Below are 18,785 nucleotides of genomic sequence, written 5' to 3'. Positions count from 1 at the left end.
TCTAAATGTGCGTCCATTGTGAGCTTTTCGGGCACTGCTAGCTGATCATTAAATTCAGTCCAACCTAAAAATCATCATTCACTCTTATCAGAAGTTCTCCACGGGGAGTGCTGATAGCATTGTTTCCCAATGGAGAACAAAAGATCTGAGCACAGATAAAAGCCCTAGCTAGGGCTATTAACTGCCTTCTGCTAAGGCTTCATTTGCACACTTAATTAGTAGCTGAGTAGCTACTTAACAGTTTATGCAAAATGATCGCTCAAAGCTGTCACTCAAACTGTCGTCTGAGCGATTTTTGAGCGATCATCTGCTGGTGTAAATGGGCCTTAATAAACCGCTGCCAGACACACCTGACAGTGGCTAAAAGTCTCCATGCAGATTAGAGAAAAGTTAATTAAATTAGCAATTTTCAGTAGGAAAGAACAACTATCTGATTTTTGTGGGGACCTACCAGCTTTTCCCCAAAAGATAAAGTCGTGATGTCAGGAAAAAGAAGGATGATGAATTTAAATGCCCAGTCTTTTTGTTCTCCTGTGTGGCAGCGGTTTTCTCAGCTCTAAACCTGGAAAACACATATGTAGAGAAGGCAGAAGAAATAGTTGTTGGCCAAATGATCATTTAGCAGGTAGCTATTGTCCCCTCAGGAACACAGATTATGTTGTGTTGAAGTCCAACATGCTAATCCCACTATCCTCTGACATTTACCATAAAGGGCAAAGTAGGAAGGCCCCCATACACTTTAGATCTTTGGTTTATAGGATTGGCCAACTTTTATTATATGTATGGTCAGACATCCTCTTTCTTTAGCACCATTGCCCCTCAACACTATTTATCCCTGCAGCTGTGGCATCTGGAGTAAAAAATAGCTATAAAGAAGTCTTATGATAACGCAATCTGAAATAAAGTTCTTAACCTTCTATTTAAATAATAATATCATAGTATTAGCTGAAAATTGCCAAATTTACAGTAAACAAAAAGGTAACATGTAATATCTCATTAATAAATAATAGTTAATATGCTAATATCCAATATCCATTTTTCAAATTTGCACTTTACAGTAGATTAGGGATGAGCGAGCGTACTCGGAAAAGCACTACTCGCTCCAGTAATTTGCTTTATCCGAGTATCGCTGTGCTCGTCCCTGAAGATTCGGGTGCCGGCACGGAGCGGGGAGCTGCAGGGGAGAGCGGGGAGGAACGGAGGGGAGATCTTTCTCTCCCTCTCTCCCGCCCGCTCTCCCCTGCTCCCCGCTGCGACTCACCTGTCAGCCGCAGCGGCACCCGAATCTTCAGGGACGAGCACAGCGATACTCAGATAAAGCAAATTACTCGAGCGAGTAGTGCTTTTCCGAGTACGCTCGCTCATCTCTACAGTAGATCTTGTCTTTAAGGCTGGCTTTACACAGGGTGGATTTGCTGCAGAAATTTCGTCCGGAATTTCGCCACGGCAAATCCACCTGCGGCCTCTAATCCCTGGATTAGCCAGCCATGTGGACGAGATTTCTCAGAAATCTCGTCCACACGGGACGGCGAATCTGTCGCAGCAAAGTCAGCGTTGCGGCACAGATTCGTCGGCCGTAGCATGTCCATTCTTTTTTTTCCACTGTGGCCGCGCTTTCCTCTATGGGAGTGCCGGCTTCAGTGGAAAAGCGTGCGGCCAAGCCGCTTTAAAACCTTCAGCTAAGTGCTGTTGGTTTTGAAGCAGCGCTTTTCCGGCGGAAATCTTGCGGTTTTTCCCGGCGGCCAAATCGCGAGATTACTCCCGGGTACATGTCTCATGTGATTAATTTTCTTTCCTACCTTTCCTCTTTGGTCATCATACAGTAAACCAAAATGAGTGTCATGAGATGACCTGCTTTGAAAGAAAACATGATTTTGCATTACTTTGTTGGGAGATGTCTATGCTATATTTGTGTCTATTTTTGGCCACCCAGTGATTGTAATGTGGGTTTTCCTGGTATGTTGCAGAAATGTATTAAAGTTGTAATGTTGCAAATTGGATTTCTTAATGAAATTTTTGGAAAGCTATCGGTGGACACATTTGTACAAAGGTGCAAATACTGCTTATGTTCATAGCTGCCAAGGACTGTCCATGAGGATCAGGGCTAGACATAATTCATGAAATAATTAAGTAAAAAGGGTAATGAAAAGTATGTATTATAAATAAGAACACTAGGGGACATCAACTGAATTTTCATCCTACAGTCGTCATTACTGAATTTTAGGCAGTAAGGGTGGTGGGAGAAATTCTGAGAGCCTAACGTTAAGAGAAATTGCATGTTCTATTTCTCTGTGCAAATGCTCAGGAAAATTAAACTTGCTGCGTATTTTTATACGCAATGGAATTGTGCATGCAAAATATGCAACCAAAATGGCCTATGCTGACAGTTTACAGTGTACTCAACTTTTTGCTTTATCCTCCAAGAGTTTGATCTCCGCTTTGGGTTTTTTCTTCAGCTCCAAACTCTACAGCAAGAACCTTTATCTCCTATGAAAATATTGTGTTAGTAGGATTAGCTTCTAACCTCTCTTCTCCACCTAATATAATGAACATAGACATATAGGGGTTGACTAAGGCTTGCATTCCATATGCCAATCTTAAACCCAAGTGTGCTGGAGTAAAATGGAACAAATTTGTTAAGAAGATCACACATCTTAAGAAATTTGTCACGTTGTTGCTTGTCCATGTGCTAGAAAATTAAATATGTGCCTTCCTGCTATGTCCTGAACTATAATTTATACCAATATCTGTTAATTTTTCTGCATCTAGGAGTCCACTCTATTCTACTAAGCTCCACCTCCTTTTCTCACCACTTTTCAAAAGTGGCAATAAAAGGTGAAAGTTGCAAATTTTAGCGCAAATATAGCATGTGCCAAAATGTGTGGCTTTTGAATGCCAAAAAACTGATATATGTAGTTTAACAAATTCCCCATACGTATTTTATTTTTAAAAAATATATGCATTGCTACAGTAACAAGGCTGCAATACAAATTTATTGTAAGTTGTTCTACCAGTAAAAGTCTTATCATAGTGGATTGGCAATAATTAGACACATTTGTATTTAGACAGAATATGCCCATATACAATGTAATGTAAATGGTGGCTGTCCCACAATCGTCTATGGATATGACATGGAGATAGTAACACAGAAACGTTTTCCAGCACCTGCATGAATATGTAGCATTATTTTAACAGCTGTTTGTGTTTATATGCTGCATTCAATGTTGTGACATTCAGTTTTTATATGATACTTAAATAAGGAAATTTTATGATTATTTTGTAGGAATCAGTAAATGTCACGAGGCACATACAGAATGCAGGATTAAGACACGACTTAATGGAAAATGACCTTATTTTGTCCCAATTAGTTATAAAAACCTCAGCTTCTCTTCTAATGTTTTGTCATTATTGTCTTCACATCATTCCTTTCAACCCAACCAACGTCACACAACAATCAAGGACAATTCCCAGCTTGACGCGTACAAAAATATGTTGTGTGTGGCGTCATAACCATTTCTTGTAGACTTTCTAACACTTGCAATGTGTGAAATTGCTATATTGCAGTTCTGCATTGTTCAGGTCATGGACATGAAAATAGTGGAAAATACACATGATTTGCCTTTTAATGTCTCTGTTCTAGGATGTGACACTTCTTTGCAAGTGCAATCCGCTTGCCTGAACATGTCAGCCCTTAGCTTTTAGTAAGCTGCCTCACATAAGATGTTCTCAGCTTAGTGTCTACGGGAAAAGCAATGGGAATGAAATTGTATGCTGTCTGTTGCAGACATCATACATACCAGAGTATGCATAAGAAATGTAATACCTAGTTCTGTTGCAAGAGATCAGAAGTGCCTCCAATGACAGATATTTATGCCAATATTTTCTCATGTTTAATGAATGTTCCCTTTAAAAATACTTTGGGATTTGGAAGTACTAGGGGGCAATACCATCTAAATTAAATGCCTACTCCAAGCTGCTAGACAGATTAGATTTTGTTCTCTAATTACTTCTCTATCTTTTCTTTCCCTTAATTATCCGTTAACCTGCAGCACAGATGCTCTTTAGTGATTTGCCTGCAGTTAGCTTTGCAGACTCAATTTTAGCCATTAATGGTAACTGCATTCAGTATGTCATAATTCCTAGTGCATTGCTATAAGGAATCATGTCATTCAATATAATATAATTCCTCCAGTGGAAGATAAGAATAATAGAGGACATGGCTTTTTCAGATTTTGATTTGACTAGGCATTTCAGAGTTTGCATTCTGAGAATTAGGTTGCTTTAGGGTTAGAAAACCACTTTCTATGGCAGCAAACTAGACTATGAGAATTCTGTAAAACGCCATGAATGTTAAAGGGGTTGGTCGCTTTATTTGGATTGAGTTCTAAAGTGTGGGGAAAAGGCTAACGCTTACTAATATATGTTCAGTCTGCAGTATTTTTCATCATTCTGACAGATATGCCTCTTGGTGATAAAAAGGCTTCTCCCTACCATCATGCCGCTCTTGTCCAGCATGCTAAGGAGCCAATGACAAGGTAGAGTATCTGTATGTGCATTGGTTTCAAAGTCTTGTCCATGAGTTACTGCTTGTGAACATTTGGGAATTCCAGCTGCTCATGTGCAGATGCTCTGTAGTAAGTTCATGAGCTGTCATTCACGGATGAGATTTGTCACGGGTGGGGAGAAGACTTTTTATAACCATAAGGACTGTCTGTCAGAATGATGCAGAATACTGCAGATTTGGTGATCGACATTTATAAGTGTAATGTTTTCCTGCCCCCTCCCCTACATTTTAGAACTGAGTCCAAATAAAGTGGCCAACCCCTTTAAGCATTTTTCATAGAATTTTTATATGTGATCTTAATAGCATTTTTTTTATATTTAATTATATTTTATTATATATTTTCATTTGACATTTAGTTGCAGCATTTTTGAGTAAAAACACAAAAAATAACCCAGGAAAAAACAGGAAAATGTAGCAATTAAACAAAAAACACAAAAAAACACACTATGTGTGAATCACGTCTTTTGGATCTTAAGGTTATTTCCCATTTTTCCTTGCAGTTCAATTTTCCTCTTACTTCTGAAGGATATTGCCAACATAATCTGATCTATCACCATCAATCTCTGTCCCCAATGGGGCTCACAATCTACGCTACAATCTAATTTTCTCTCACAGACTAGGGCCAATTTTATAGGAAGTCAATTAACTTTTCAGTATGTTAAAACTTTGTTCTAATTAGATTTAATTATATTGGGAAAGCTTCTGGTAGAACGGTACGATAGGCTTGTCTTTAGAAAGAAAATGTTACACACTTCAAGGTAGAATGCAACTCCACTGTTTAGATTTTGTTGCTTCTTCTATAACGAAACTCTTTTCATGTAGGCTTTATTCCATATATTCCCATATGTAACAAGCCAGTCTAGGGAGCTAGCAGACTCTTATCAACATTTCAGTCTTCGTATTGGAGGGAGTTGGCGGAGGAGAGGAAAGTGGAGTGGAAGCTTCTGGACTCTAATGCCTCATCTCTTACATGGCTCACCATCTACCTAATGTTATTTTTAATACAGCTACAGCTACATACCTATAGCTATGTCAGTGGATGTTGTTGTTTGATTAGTTCACACTGCATGATAATTATTATTTAAGTGTTGTAAAATTAAAAAGTAACTGCCAGTAAACCCACAAGAAGAAAACAAGTTTCCATGCTTCATAATAGTCATTATTGATAGAAGAATCCCTGACACCTGTCAAACAAAACTGCCAGTTCCCATCATAGCAGGGAAATGTCAAAGTGTGGAAAGTGATAAGAAGTAGAGATGAGTGAGCATGCTCGCTAAGGACAATTACTTAAGCGAGCATTGTCCTTAGCGAGTACCTGCCCGCTCGGAAGAAAAGATTTGGTTGCCGGCAGGGGGGTGGGGAGCGGCGGGGGAGAGCAGGGGGGAACGGAGGGGAGATCTCTCTCTCCCTCTCTCGCCTCTGCTCCCCCCTGCTCACTCCCACAACTCACCTGTCACCCGCGCCGGCACCCGAATCTTTTCTTCCGAGCGGGCAGGTACTCGCTAAGGACAATACTCGCTCCAGTAATTGTCCTTAGCGAGTATGCTCGCTCATCTCTAATAAGAAGCCATAACGACCTTTCACATGGGTAGCATTTTCTACATTCTGCACCGCAAGTGGCAGTCAATTCCGCATTGCCAATTGTTTTCAACAGAGCCTGAAAAAACATTGCGTGCAAAACAATGAAAAACACTTGAAAACAATGGGAAACACTTGCAGCACTGGAGGATCGCTTCTTCCCTGAAGTGATGAGAAGCGTTTTTAACACAAAAACGTCTTGCATCCACGGGGAAATCGCCTGTGAAACTTGGCCCGATATTGCGCTCACCCATGTGAAATTAGCCTAGATCTGCCGCAGATTGCTGCTTGAGTTGTGTTTTTCTTCACTGTTCTCATGGCAGCTACACATACATCATGTTGTAGATTTAAGCATAAAACTGTGCATTATTAGGAGGTTACTATTTCAAATGTGAGGGAATTTTTAATACAATTTTTTAGGCAGAATAATCTTGCATTTCTAGCAAAATTATACCACAGTGTGAACATTTGCCTAAAGCGTCTGTGATCAGGTCAAATAAATATTTAATACAGTTTTAGGGTGTCTGTTAATAATCTATGGTTGATTATTGTGGAATACTATAAGGGAGCTTTCACACAACAGTATTTTGCCTTGATATTTGTAAACCACAAACAGAAGTGGAACCTACACAAATAAATTATTTGTACCTCTTCCATGTTTTGGACCAAAATGCGGTCTTATTAAATTGGCTTCAGGGGAAAACACACAAGTGGGATTCTAGTCATAGGTAATTGAGCGTTGTGTTTCCTCATTAGCATAAGTTTGCTTGCACGTAAACAGCTCAGATTATGCAAGCAGTTTCTGCCGTATAAGATGTGCAATTCATCGTAGAAACGAATTGCAATTGTTTGCGGGGCGATCGCAGAGGCGTTACTTTTTCCGAGTGGATGTACACGAATACACAGCGCATCGTCCATGCTGAAAAAAGATCACAAGCAGGTGATTACGTCAAAAAGTTGCCCAACCCACCTGGAAAAACACCTTCTATACAAAAAGTTAATGCCCAGACGACATTCTCTTGTGCTTTTGTGTTGGTGAGAGCTTAAAACCGCATTCAGAACGGCAGACTGTTCTCTTGGCTTGGGAGAGCAATGAAACTGCCCATATAGAATAGCCTGGCTACTGCAATGGGCAACGGTGTGTTTTTCCCTGAAAGAATTGCCCTGTATTTTCCCCGCATTCCTGCTTCTTTTTATTCATTTTGGTATGTCGTGTCCAAGCAACCTGCCAACTATCTGCCTACAAATCTGCACCTATCCGCAATGTAATTGCGGATACACTGCACTTTGCTCTCCCATAGAGATCAATGGAGCTCGTCCATGCAGAATCCGAGCAAAGATAGAGCATGCTGCAATTTTGTTTTCCGCTCACAAAAAAAAAATCACAAATGACATCCGCACGTCTGCTTCAAGCTGCCGAACTTGATGCGTTCAAATGGGCGAATATTACAGCAAATCATCCATGCATGTGCTGATTGTGGATTCCCCCTGCATACATTCGTGTGCAGGCGGACTAAGGCTGAAATCACACATGTAGATTAAAGTTTCTGTCGCAGTTCTTAAGCAAAGTTGGGAATGAATTCAGCTAGAAGAAAAAGTATGAAGTAGCACAGAAGACAACTAAAGTGGATAATAGCAGAATTTTTTTCCTTGGTAAAAAACAACCCCTTCAGAACATCTTGTTCAGTCAAGAGCACTCTTAAGAAAGTAGGCATATTATTGCCAAGTCTACATTGAAGAGACACTTCCTGAATATAAATACAGAGGGTTTATCTCAAGATGCAAACCTCCAGTAATGCTGAAGAATAAAAAGTTAAGAATAGACTTTACTAGAGAAACATCTAAAATAGCCATCTATGTCTGTAATAAGAAGCTTTGGACAGGTGAAAGGAAGATGAACTTGTACCAGAATAATGTGAAGAGAACAGTTATTATGCCACATTATCTGTCACTTCAGTAAAATATTGATGGCTTTGCTTCAGATCCATTACAGTGGTGTACAGAGACTAGGTTATGAAAATTGTATCCCTGTCCAAATACTTCTGTACCAAACTGTATCTGCGATTCCAGTATTACTGCTGCCTCTTAACTGTTAGGTCCGAAGAGCTAAAATCTAGAGGCATGGATCATAAAGGATGTTCCAGTCCCATGTCAGCAGCTTAAGATCTAAATATGAGGTGTTTCTAGTGTGTTGCTCAGAGAATGACTATGGAGATGTAGTCCCATTCAAGGGAGTCTGGTCACTTGAGAGACAATGAGGAGTGATTGACCTTGTAACAACTGTGGAAAAGGAAAGTCTTATTTATTGTGACTAGCCAGGTGCTCCCAGCTGTCTGAGAAAATCCCTTTTGTGAAAGAATGAAACCCATTCTGATATAAAAAGAAGAAATGCTATCTGATATACAGAGGACAGAAGAGAGAATATCTTGGGGCGCAGCCTGATTGTACATGGAGAAGGACGCATAGAACAGAGCTCCTCTCCAGGCTTTGCCTGCCATAAGCAGAATTCTTTGGAGGAATAGACGTTACTATGAGTATATTTTATAACTGCTTTATTGAAATAACGTGCTCATGGAACAAAGAAGGACGCGTTTCGATTCAATGGAATCTTGTTCACCTCTGATAAAAACGTCATCTCCTGTTCATTTATTTTCTAAGACTAATTAAAATGTTCCGTTAACCCCTTATAGAACTAATTGATTGCATGCTGCCTCTCTCCTCATAGAGGAAGGACATTAAACATGTTAGCTATACATTTATATTCTATGAAGTATATATGTCTTACTGGTCATTATCTATATATACATATAAGACAAAATTATTTTAAATACAATAAATTTGTGAATTGATTATGCACTAAACATAAATTAATTATGAATTACTTATAAATAGCATGAACAATGACAAAAGCACAAAGGCAAAAATCATGGGGGAAAAAAAAAGTCATAAAGAAAAAAATGCATAAAAAATAAATAAATAAATACAATGAATATATACATTAATAATGCATGTCAAACAGTGATAAAGCACAGTAAATGTGTATAAAGATGAAAACATATAAAAAAAATATATATATACATTGTGTTCAAAACATGTACCACACCTCATATCATTTACCTGGGGATTATATTCGCCAATGACCCTAAGTTGACTTTTACACCAAATGACTTGCTGTTACTATCTCAAATCAGTAATTAACTTTTTACAATGAAGATCCCTTAGGCCACTCTCACACATACGCTTTTTATGGTAATAGTGGTACAAAGCTCCCATCATTTTCAATAGGGCTTCACAGACCTGCACTCGAACACCGTGATTTACGAGTGCTATCTGCTCTATTTTGCTGAGGTGTGTTAATAAGCATGAAAGCGCATCACCCATCACAATGATGGAGTGCATTAAAAACCACTGTTGAATGCAGTAGCCTGCATCCTGTGGTCCTATACTTCCTATTTAGGTAGAAAAAATACTTTGGCCTATTTTATTATGCCTAGATTTCTATGCATTAGTATACGTATATGCTCGCCTCTTTCTTCTAGCGTGCCAAATCCTTGTTCTTTAAATTTTTCTGGAACTCCTCTAAACTGAGGCTTTCTTCCCAGACCTTAATATTCCTGAAACAATTCCATGATATTGGCCTACTGAATTTGAAGGTTTACTTCACAGCCAACCATAAACAGCGATGGGTAAACATTAACAAATATGGGGAAAAATCCCTTTCCGCCCTTTTGTAGAAGGAGCTTCTAGATACCTCTATTAAACCTCTACTTTGGTTTACAATTTCACCACGGCATTTCACAAAAATCAACAACCCTCTTGAGCTTGGCTCAAGATGTGGGCTAACCAAAAAGACTCTCCAATTTTTGCTACTCACCCATTAACTTTCTTCCCAGTTAGCTTACTGCCATACGCTCTAGACAAATCAATGTGGGACTCGCTTAATATACCAATCTCCTCTTTGTTTAATAATAATCACCACCAAGTAAGGGTTTTTTGATGGTAAGGGGGCTAGACACTTGCATTTTTTAGTGGGTGCCCACTTCGAGCGAGTAGTGCCTTATGCGAGTACCTGCCCACTCATCTCTAAAGATTCGGGTGCCGGCGGGGGGGCGGGGAGCGGCGTGGGAGAGCGGGGCGGAACGGGGGGGGGGGAGATCTCTCTCTCACTCTCCCTCCCCCCCCGCTTCCCCCTGCTCACTCCTGCAACTCACCGCTATCCCCCGCCAGCACCCAAATCTTTAGAGACGAGCGGGCAGGTACTCGCATAAGGCACTACTAGCTCGAGTAGTTTGCATTAGCGAGTATGCTCGCTCATCTCTAATTAGGATGCAAAAAAACTCCTATAAGGTTCTGGTGTGTTGGTATAAAATCCATGTTTTTTAAAAAAAGTATGGTCTTTCTAGAGATGACAAATGTTGGCGATGTAAAACTGAAGTGGGTATGTTATCCCGTATCTGTCGGAATTGTAATTTAATACAAGTATTTTGAAAATCTTTTGAGAAACATATAAATTATACCTGTAATCTGAATATAAAACTTTTAATGAAACTAATTCTCTTCTGGGTGTAGTCCTCCTCCTTTTATCCAAAGTAAATCAACTTCTAACCACATTTGTGATCATAGCTGCAAAGCCTGGATATAACGTGAACCCCCAACAATGTAGGCATGATTTGGGAAAATTGTTCTTTTGTTTCGACTAGAAGAAATCACGGCCTAGGTAGACTGTAGACATGAGGTGTTCCTTAAAATTTGGCACCCTTAACAGTCTTTCCAGAGATGTAGTTCATAGAATGACAGAGTTGGAAGGGACCTCCAGGGTAATTGGTCCAACCCCCTGCTCAGTGCAGGACTTTTGCCACTTTCTTTCCTCAACCACATCCTCAAAACCTTCCTTCACAACCCCGTAATTGTTGGCCCTATTTTAGCCATCATGCGCTATTGTACACCCTTAAGATGCTTTGACAAACAAAGACCGAATTCTTTTACATAAGGAAATTACAGTTCATGCAATTCCCCTATTTAAATGAATTGTCTATTTAAAGGAATGTTTTTATGTTTAGTTGGTTGAGCAAAAAAAAAAATCAAGATTAAAATCTAAAATGGTCTCTACGTTTAAAAAAGAAGTAGGCTATATTACCCAGCCCTGGTATAAATGAGAGACTGATACTTCTCCTTTTTTATCTATTTTTATGTGTGCATCAAAAACATCATCCGTGATTCCAACCTACAATATTTTACCTATTACCAGTAGAGATGAGCGAACGTACTCGTCCGAGCTTGATGCTCGGGCGAATATTAGGGTGTTCTGGATGCTCGTTACTCTTAACGAGTACCACGCGGTGTTCGGGTTACTTTCACTTTCATCTCTGAGACGTTAGCGCGCTTTTCTGGCCAATAGAAAGACAGGGAAGGCATTACAACTTCCCCCTGCAACGTTCAAGCCCTATACCACCCCCCTGCAGTGAGTGGCTGGCGAGATTAGGTGTCACCCGAGTATTGAAATCTGCCCCTCCCGCGGCTCGCTACGGATGCATTCTGACATTAGTTCAGGGAAAGTGCTATCGTGTTGGAGCTGCTATAGGGAGAGTGTTAGGAGTTATTATAGGCTTCAAGAACCCCAACGGTCCTTCTAAAGGCCATAAATCTTCTCTATATGCACTCAATGGGGCCGGCGGCAGCAGCGCCGACCCCATTGAGAACATATAGAAGACAAATCCTTCTTTTCTGCCACAGCTGTAACAGCTGTGACAGAGAAGAACGATGTTTGCCCATTGAATTCAATGGAGCGGCAATACAGCCGCTCCATTGAAAGCAATGGGCTGCCGGCGTGCGCGGGATGAATTGTCGGGAAGGGGTTAAATATATAACCCCTTCCCTGCAATTCATCCAGAAATGTGTAAAAATAAAAATATATACCGACGTATAAGGCGACGGGGCGTATAAGACGACCCCCCAACTGTCACCTTATACGCCGGCAATACAGTGGAGCAAAGAATAAAAAGCATTACTCACTTCTTCAGACGATCTGCGGCGCTCCTGCAGGCTGTCACTCCCTCCTGGTGTTTGCAGGCTCTTGCTCCCTCCTGGTTCCCAGCAGACTATTGCTTTCTCTACGAAAGGCTTTAAATCCCTGCCTCCAGAAACACATGTGCCTTCAGCCAATCACAGCCAATGACAATGATGTCATTGAATGGCTGTGATTGGCTGTGGTTCTGGAGGCGGGGATTTCAAGCCTTTCGTAGAGAAAGCAATAGTCTGCCGGGAACCAGGAGGGAGCAAGAGCCTGCAAACACCAGGAGGGAGTGACAGCCTGCAGGAGCGCCGCAGATCGTCTGAAGAAGTAAGTAGTGCTTTTTATTCTTTGCTCCAGTGTATTGCCGGCGTATAAGGTGACAGTTGGGGGGTCGTCTTATACGACCCGTCGCCTTATACGCCGGTATATATTTTTATTTTTACACATTTCTGGATGAATTGCAGGGAAGGGGTTATATATTTAACCCCTTCCCGACAATTCACCCCGCGCATGCCGGCAGCCCATTGCTTTCAATGGAGCGGCTGTATTGCCGCTCCATTGAATTCAATGGGCAAACATCGTTCTTCTCTGCTACAGCTGTTACAGCTATGGCAGAGGAGAACGATCTTAACGCTGACAGTGCAGGGGGGGGGGCACTCTTGCCGCTATTGTGGCTTAATAGTGGGACCTGGGAACTTGAGATGCAGCCCACCATGTAGCCCCTCGCCTGCCCTATCCGTCACTGTGTCGTTCCCATCACTTTGTAGAATTGCCCAGATTTTCACACATGAAAACCTTAGCGAGCATCGGCGAAATACAAAAATGCTCCGGTCGCCCATTGACTTCAATGGGGTTCGTTACTCAAAACGAACCCTCGAGCATCGTGGGAATTTCGTTCTGAGTAACGAGCACCCGAGCATTTTGGTGCTCGCTCATCTCTAATTACCAGCAATTCTGCATCGAAATCCATGACAAAAGTTGCTCCATTTCATGCAGCGTTATTGCAGAATTTTGCATATTTGCTACAGATCTGCCTTGGGTGTCCATACCCTAATGATCATGAATGTGCTCAGGAAAACTTACTTTTAGTCAAGTCTTAAGGAACACATGAGGACTCTGTGACAATGGGAGTAACAGTAGCAACATTAGTTAAACAAATATTGTAAAAATCGATTCTAAAATTGCGAATGATATATGCAGTTTCAGGTTTGTAAAGACTTGTCCTTCTATCCAATGGCATCAGATAATAGAATGTAAAAAAGGTTCTAAAGACTAATGTTATTTAGGTTAGAAATAGCTTAAGAACATCTACAAGTGCCATAGATTTTCATTATTTTAATGGACAATAGGTGATAATGCCGTGTTTGATCAGTGTGAAACAGCAAAGTGTTTTATTGGTAAGATTAGCATTTTTACACCTTTTCTTTGAACAAATAATTACCAATTTCCTGATGAGTTACTATGTCTATATATTAACCAGCATTCATTCTTATGACTGGAATAAGACGTTTGACCTTTGATTTTGGTGTCAATATATCACAGGAAGTTCGCAATACAATTACAGATCCATTAAGCATAGCTATAATACATGGATATAATTTGTTTGACATTTATTGGAGCTCTTTTTTGGCTTAATTGCACTTCTTTGCAAGGCGCACTTTTCAGTTTCTACATTTATATATCGTCTGATGTGCAGGAGGGTTGTTATTAGCTGTTTAATCATGTAACTTGGCCAATAAACAATGTCATGGAGATGTGATTTAATAGTTAAGCCCAGCAATTATGTTCTGGAGAACTGTCTCTGAGAGTAGCTGTAATATACAACATTATTAAATTATTATACTTCCAATTATTTTTTCTTCTACTCGTCTGCATTTACCGCTACTTTTGGCCTTTTTGTGCTGCTGAAAATGTAAATAAGTAACATTGCTTGTTCATGCCTTTCTTATTACTACATATCCAGTAAAGAACTGCTACTCTCCCAAGAATTGTCTTCACTTGCTCACTGGCTTTAGTTATTCATTACGAGCTGCTTACGACCTATTGTACTGCATTTAAGGGTTCTGCATTATTAAACTATTTTCTTCTTTAATTTCAAGCACCTAAATCTTCATAGCTATCTTATTTTACTACATTTATTTTCATGATATTAAGTTCAAAAGTTCAGAATGCTAGTAACTGCTTTATACTGCATCATTAAAGTACTTTGTTCTTGTTAGCCGGAACTAGAAGAGTTCACGAAAAAAAAAAATCGCATTGAACATTTACATTTCTTATCATTGCAATGCTATATTAGTGTTTTTCTTTTTATACTGTATTTTCTAAATGGTTTCTTTTTGTAAGAAGGGTCCCTCAATGGTGATCAGAAGATGACCCATTGCTGGGGGCCTCAAGTGATTAGATGTTAACTGTGGGGTGACAGCAAATGTACAGTTTTCCTGTAATGCCAGCACAGCAGAAAGCCTCACTTGAGCTCTGGAGTGAGTTCCAATCCACAAGATCACCAGTTATTTGGTTGGCCCTCACGCAGGCCAATTCAGCAAGTATGGTCCGCCCTTACTTTTTTATCACTACCAGTAGCACATCCTCCGTCTGCACAGGATTATGTGCTGCTGACTAGTGTTGAACAATTATTGGAATTATCAGGTCAAGAGTGCCTGACCAGATTTTCCAAAAATATTTGTAAATCGGAACAGCCGATTTTACTCCCAGTTAATGGGAGAAAAAAAATCTTACTCGCTAATTTGCTTTCATGAAGGAGTACGTGGTGGTTCCTCTCTAATGAATGTGGCTCAGTGGCTAGCACTGTTGTCTTTCTGGAGTCCCAGGTTCAAATCCCATCAAGAACAACATGTGCATAGACTTTGAAAATCTCTATACAGATGTTGACCTTTAAGAGATTTGAACCTAGAACTGCAGCACTGAAAGGAAGCAGCACTAATAACTGACCCATCACACTCTCTCTTTGACCCCCAGAGTAGGAGAAGAACAAAAAGAATAAATACAAAGTGAACATAAAAACTCTATACACATGTTGCCCTTGGACAGATTTGAACCTAGAACTCTGCTGGCAGGACTAAATCTGCCAGCAGATCCATGCCAAAAACTACAGTAGAAATCTACAGATTTTGATGTGGCTTGTAGATTCTCAAATTTACGCAGAAACTTTCATCGTGAATTCTGTTGTGTGAACATACCCTGAGGATGTTATTTATTGAATGTATCCTTAACCGTCTACTTTCTGGACCACTTACTTTACAGGGTACATTTGTAATGGTTACTATCAGTGGTCCCGCAGGAGCACAGCTATTTGGATAAAAGGTGATAACTTAAAGGGGTCTTCCCATGACTTAAAATTGCTTCACAAACACTCTGTCTTTTTTGGTTGCTGCTGATGAGGATATGTGATTACTGCAGTCAATTACTGGCCACAGCAGTGACCCTCTCTAGCCAGTGATTGGCTGTAGCAGTCACATGTCCTGATCAGCAGCATCCAGGAAGAACAGAGTGAGAGTGAATCAATTTTAAGTTTTGAGAAAACACCTTTAAGGTGACTGTCCGATTGTGCGACAGAAGGTGGAGGGAGGGGAATATATCACCTGCAGTTGTTCTTCTTTGCTGCCCCTCCAATCTGCCAGTTCTAGTCCTGTTTGTAGCTGTCCACAACAGCCACAAAAATGTTCTAACAACCTAATGCACACTGTACCCTGCTCTCTTATTGGACATCAATGATGATGTGAGCAGGCCAATCAGAGAGCAGGTTTAGTGCATTAGTAGTTGTACACTACCAATGCACTATGGCTGATTAGACAGGCTGAAGATTACATCTGCCATCTTGGGTGGTTGAAAATGGGACCCAGAACTGGCGGATTGAAGAGGCAGCAGTGAAGAACAACTGAAAGTTTAGGTTTTTTTTTGTAAAAATACTACTGAATGACAAAAAAAACCCTTATATATATTATTGCAGGATTCTTTGTATGTGTGTGTTTCTTAGGTTGAATTCACATGGGCTAGCGTGATATCAGTCTGAAAAACTCAAACCGATATTGTGCTTGCTAAATTGCGATTCCGGATGCGATCATTATCGCAATTATGTACTTGCGATTTTCACTTGTGTGAAAAAAATTACAAATGCTTTCCATAGTTTCCAATGATAGAAAATGCATCACACTCGCATTTAAGTGCTATGCAATTTTTTATAAAAGATCCCATAGGAAATGGGCGGCTTCTTATAAGGAATCACCTAAAAATAGATCATGCTAATGTGAATAAACATTGAAATCAAGGTGATATTAAAACATGCGAGTTCCATCCATATCGCTATAGGATGGAACTCACACATGAAACTTGCCCATGTGAGAACAGTAGATATAAATCCATATATCTCATTACTGAATTACATTTTCTTTGTTTTAGGTAGGATATCAGCACCTTACAAAGTTTGGTTTTCGGTTGAAATTAACAGCCTGCCTGCACCTCCAGAGAAAACAATTGATGTTACTTGTTCTGTTTTAGTAAGTATTCATAATATAAAAGACAGCAATATAGGAAAAAGAAAATTAAAGAATCTAAGTTTACCATTGCCTCTTAGGGAATATGGATGTCATACTGTGGAGTCTCCCATTCAGGAACTCCCTCTATAAACCAGAGGAGAAAACCTCTTGGAACAGCTGTCACTTCACTCGTCAATCTATGTATTGGGTGCTGAAGGGGTGTGGCTTAAGAAAATGCAGCATAATTTGTGCACAGTATACATTGCTTACTGTATACATAAGTTGCAGAAGTAACCAGCATCTTATACTTTTTATATGTAAGGTGGTCGACCCCTTTAACCCTTTCCAATCCAATTTGTATCCTGGTTTTCCTAGAGGGCTTACTCTTTTTCTGCCGTTATACAATGGCGCTATTTGCTGGCTAAAGCTAGTACTGCATGAGGTGACACATTGGATAGGCTCCAACAGCAGAGAGGCTGGCAATATACAGTAAGAGAACCCAGATGGATGTCTTCCAACATCGGAGCTGTACAGCCTTAAACCATAATGTCTTCACAGGTCAATCAGTGGATTGGAAAGGGTTAATTTCCTTATCTGCTCCACTTTTTGCTATGGAACAGATAAGGGGAACTGGCTTATCAAATGGGGCAGGACTCAATTGTCTTTGTGTCCAACTTGAAACAGGGCAAAGGGGAGAGGTTCCTGTTTTACAGCCAGACATAGGATTGTGAGGAGTAGAGGAAATGGCTGATCTATGGGACACACAGAGAATTTTTATGTATTTTTCAGATTTGATTGCAATGTTAGGCTTCTTGCACATGGACGTTTTTTCCAGATAATTTTCTGACCAAAAAATCAGTCTGAAAATCCAACAGAAATAAGTGCCCATTCATTTGAATGGATGTATGCACACTGCCTTTTTTTTACTTGGACTGATAGTCTGAGTAAAAAAAAAAAAAAAAACGCAGCATGTCCTATTCTTTTTGGACAAAAATATCATATGTCAGTGTGTGGTATTCAGCACTTCGGACAACACACGGATGAGATGTCAGAGTGTTCTCCAATGCGAGTTTCACCCAAGGATGTTGGGTGCAACTTTTAAATCGCTCATGTGCACGTAGCCTAAGGCAACACAGAATGAGAGAAAAAAGAAAATGAAGAATAGAATTTCACGTTTTTTTTTTTCAGTTTTTCTGTAAGGGAATGCCTTAAAAATAACCTTATTGATGCTATGTCAAATGTATAATAATAACAAAGTTTGCAAGCATTTGGAAGTGGCCACATAATTGTTAAAGGAGATGTCTCGAGGAAGCAGTTAATTTTTTTTTTTGCCCAGTCCCCCCCATTAAACACACATTACTAAGCCCCCCTGTAAATGACATTTCTAGCTGGTTCGTACTTACCGTTCCAGCGTTTCAGCAAGTTATAAAAGTTTCCTCAAGATGGCCGCCGGCTCTTTCCCAGTCGCTCGCTGCAGCCCGACGTGCGCGCTCCCGAGACGCCGCCAGCTGTGTCTCCATGGCAACCGGACGCATCGCAGCCGCCGACCAGACGCCCCGCAGCCGCCGACCAGACAGCAGGTAACCGGCGCTAGCCCCCGGCTCCCCAGCGCTAGTTCCCCCGGCGCAGCGACAGCCCCCCCGGCCTAGCGACAGCCCCCCCCCATCGCAGCGACAGCCCCCCCGGCCTAGCGCTAGCTCCCCCGGCGCAGCGACAGCCCCCCCGGCCTAGCGCTAGCTCCCCCGGCCTAGCGACAGCCCCCCCGGCCTAGCGACAGCCCCCCCCATCGCAGCGACAGCCCCCCCCATCGCAGCGACAGCCCCCCCGGCCTAGCGCTAGCTCCCCCGGCCTAGCGACAGCCCACCCGGCCTAGCGACAGCCCCCCCCCATCGCAGCGACAGCCCCCCCGGCCTAGCGACAGCCCCCCCGGCCTAGCGACAGCCCCCCCCCATCGCAGCGACAGCCCCCCCGGCCTAGCGCTAGCTCCCCCGGCGCAGCGGCAGCCCCCCCGGCCTAGCGACAGCCCCCCCGGCGCAGCCCGGCGCAGCGGCAGCCCCCCCCGGCGCAGCGGCAGCCCCCCCCGGCGCAGCCCGGCGCAGCGGCAGCCCCCCCCCGACCCATCACTTACCTGGGAGGC

The 18,785-nt window shown here is 41.4% G+C and overlaps 2 protein-coding genes across 2 annotated transcripts in view; one reads left to right on the top strand and one right to left on the bottom strand.

Annotated features, from left to right (window-relative positions):
• Positions 1 to 18,785, top strand: part of CFAP47 (cilia and flagella associated protein 47) — a 508,792-nt gene that overhangs the window by 293,164 nt on the left and 196,843 nt on the right. Inside the window, exon 52 of the mRNA XM_066577980.1 lies at positions 16,572 to 16,669. Within this exon, the coding sequence (XP_066434077.1) occupies positions 16,572 to 16,669 (98 nt within the window). The remainder of the gene's footprint in view (positions 1 to 16,571; positions 16,670 to 18,785) is intronic.
• Positions 1 to 18,785, bottom strand: part of AMELX (amelogenin X-linked) — a 677,225-nt gene that overhangs the window by 469,450 nt on the left and 188,990 nt on the right. The window lies entirely within an intron of this gene.

Source organism: Eleutherodactylus coqui, chromosome 1, assembly GCF_035609145.1.
Source record: "Eleutherodactylus coqui strain aEleCoq1 chromosome 1, aEleCoq1.hap1, whole genome shotgun sequence".
Classification (NCBI taxonomy): Eukaryota; Metazoa; Chordata; class Amphibia; order Anura; family Eleutherodactylidae; genus Eleutherodactylus; species Eleutherodactylus coqui.
Note: the sequence above shows the minus strand (reverse complement) of the source record. Positions and strands in the feature narration are given on the sequence as shown.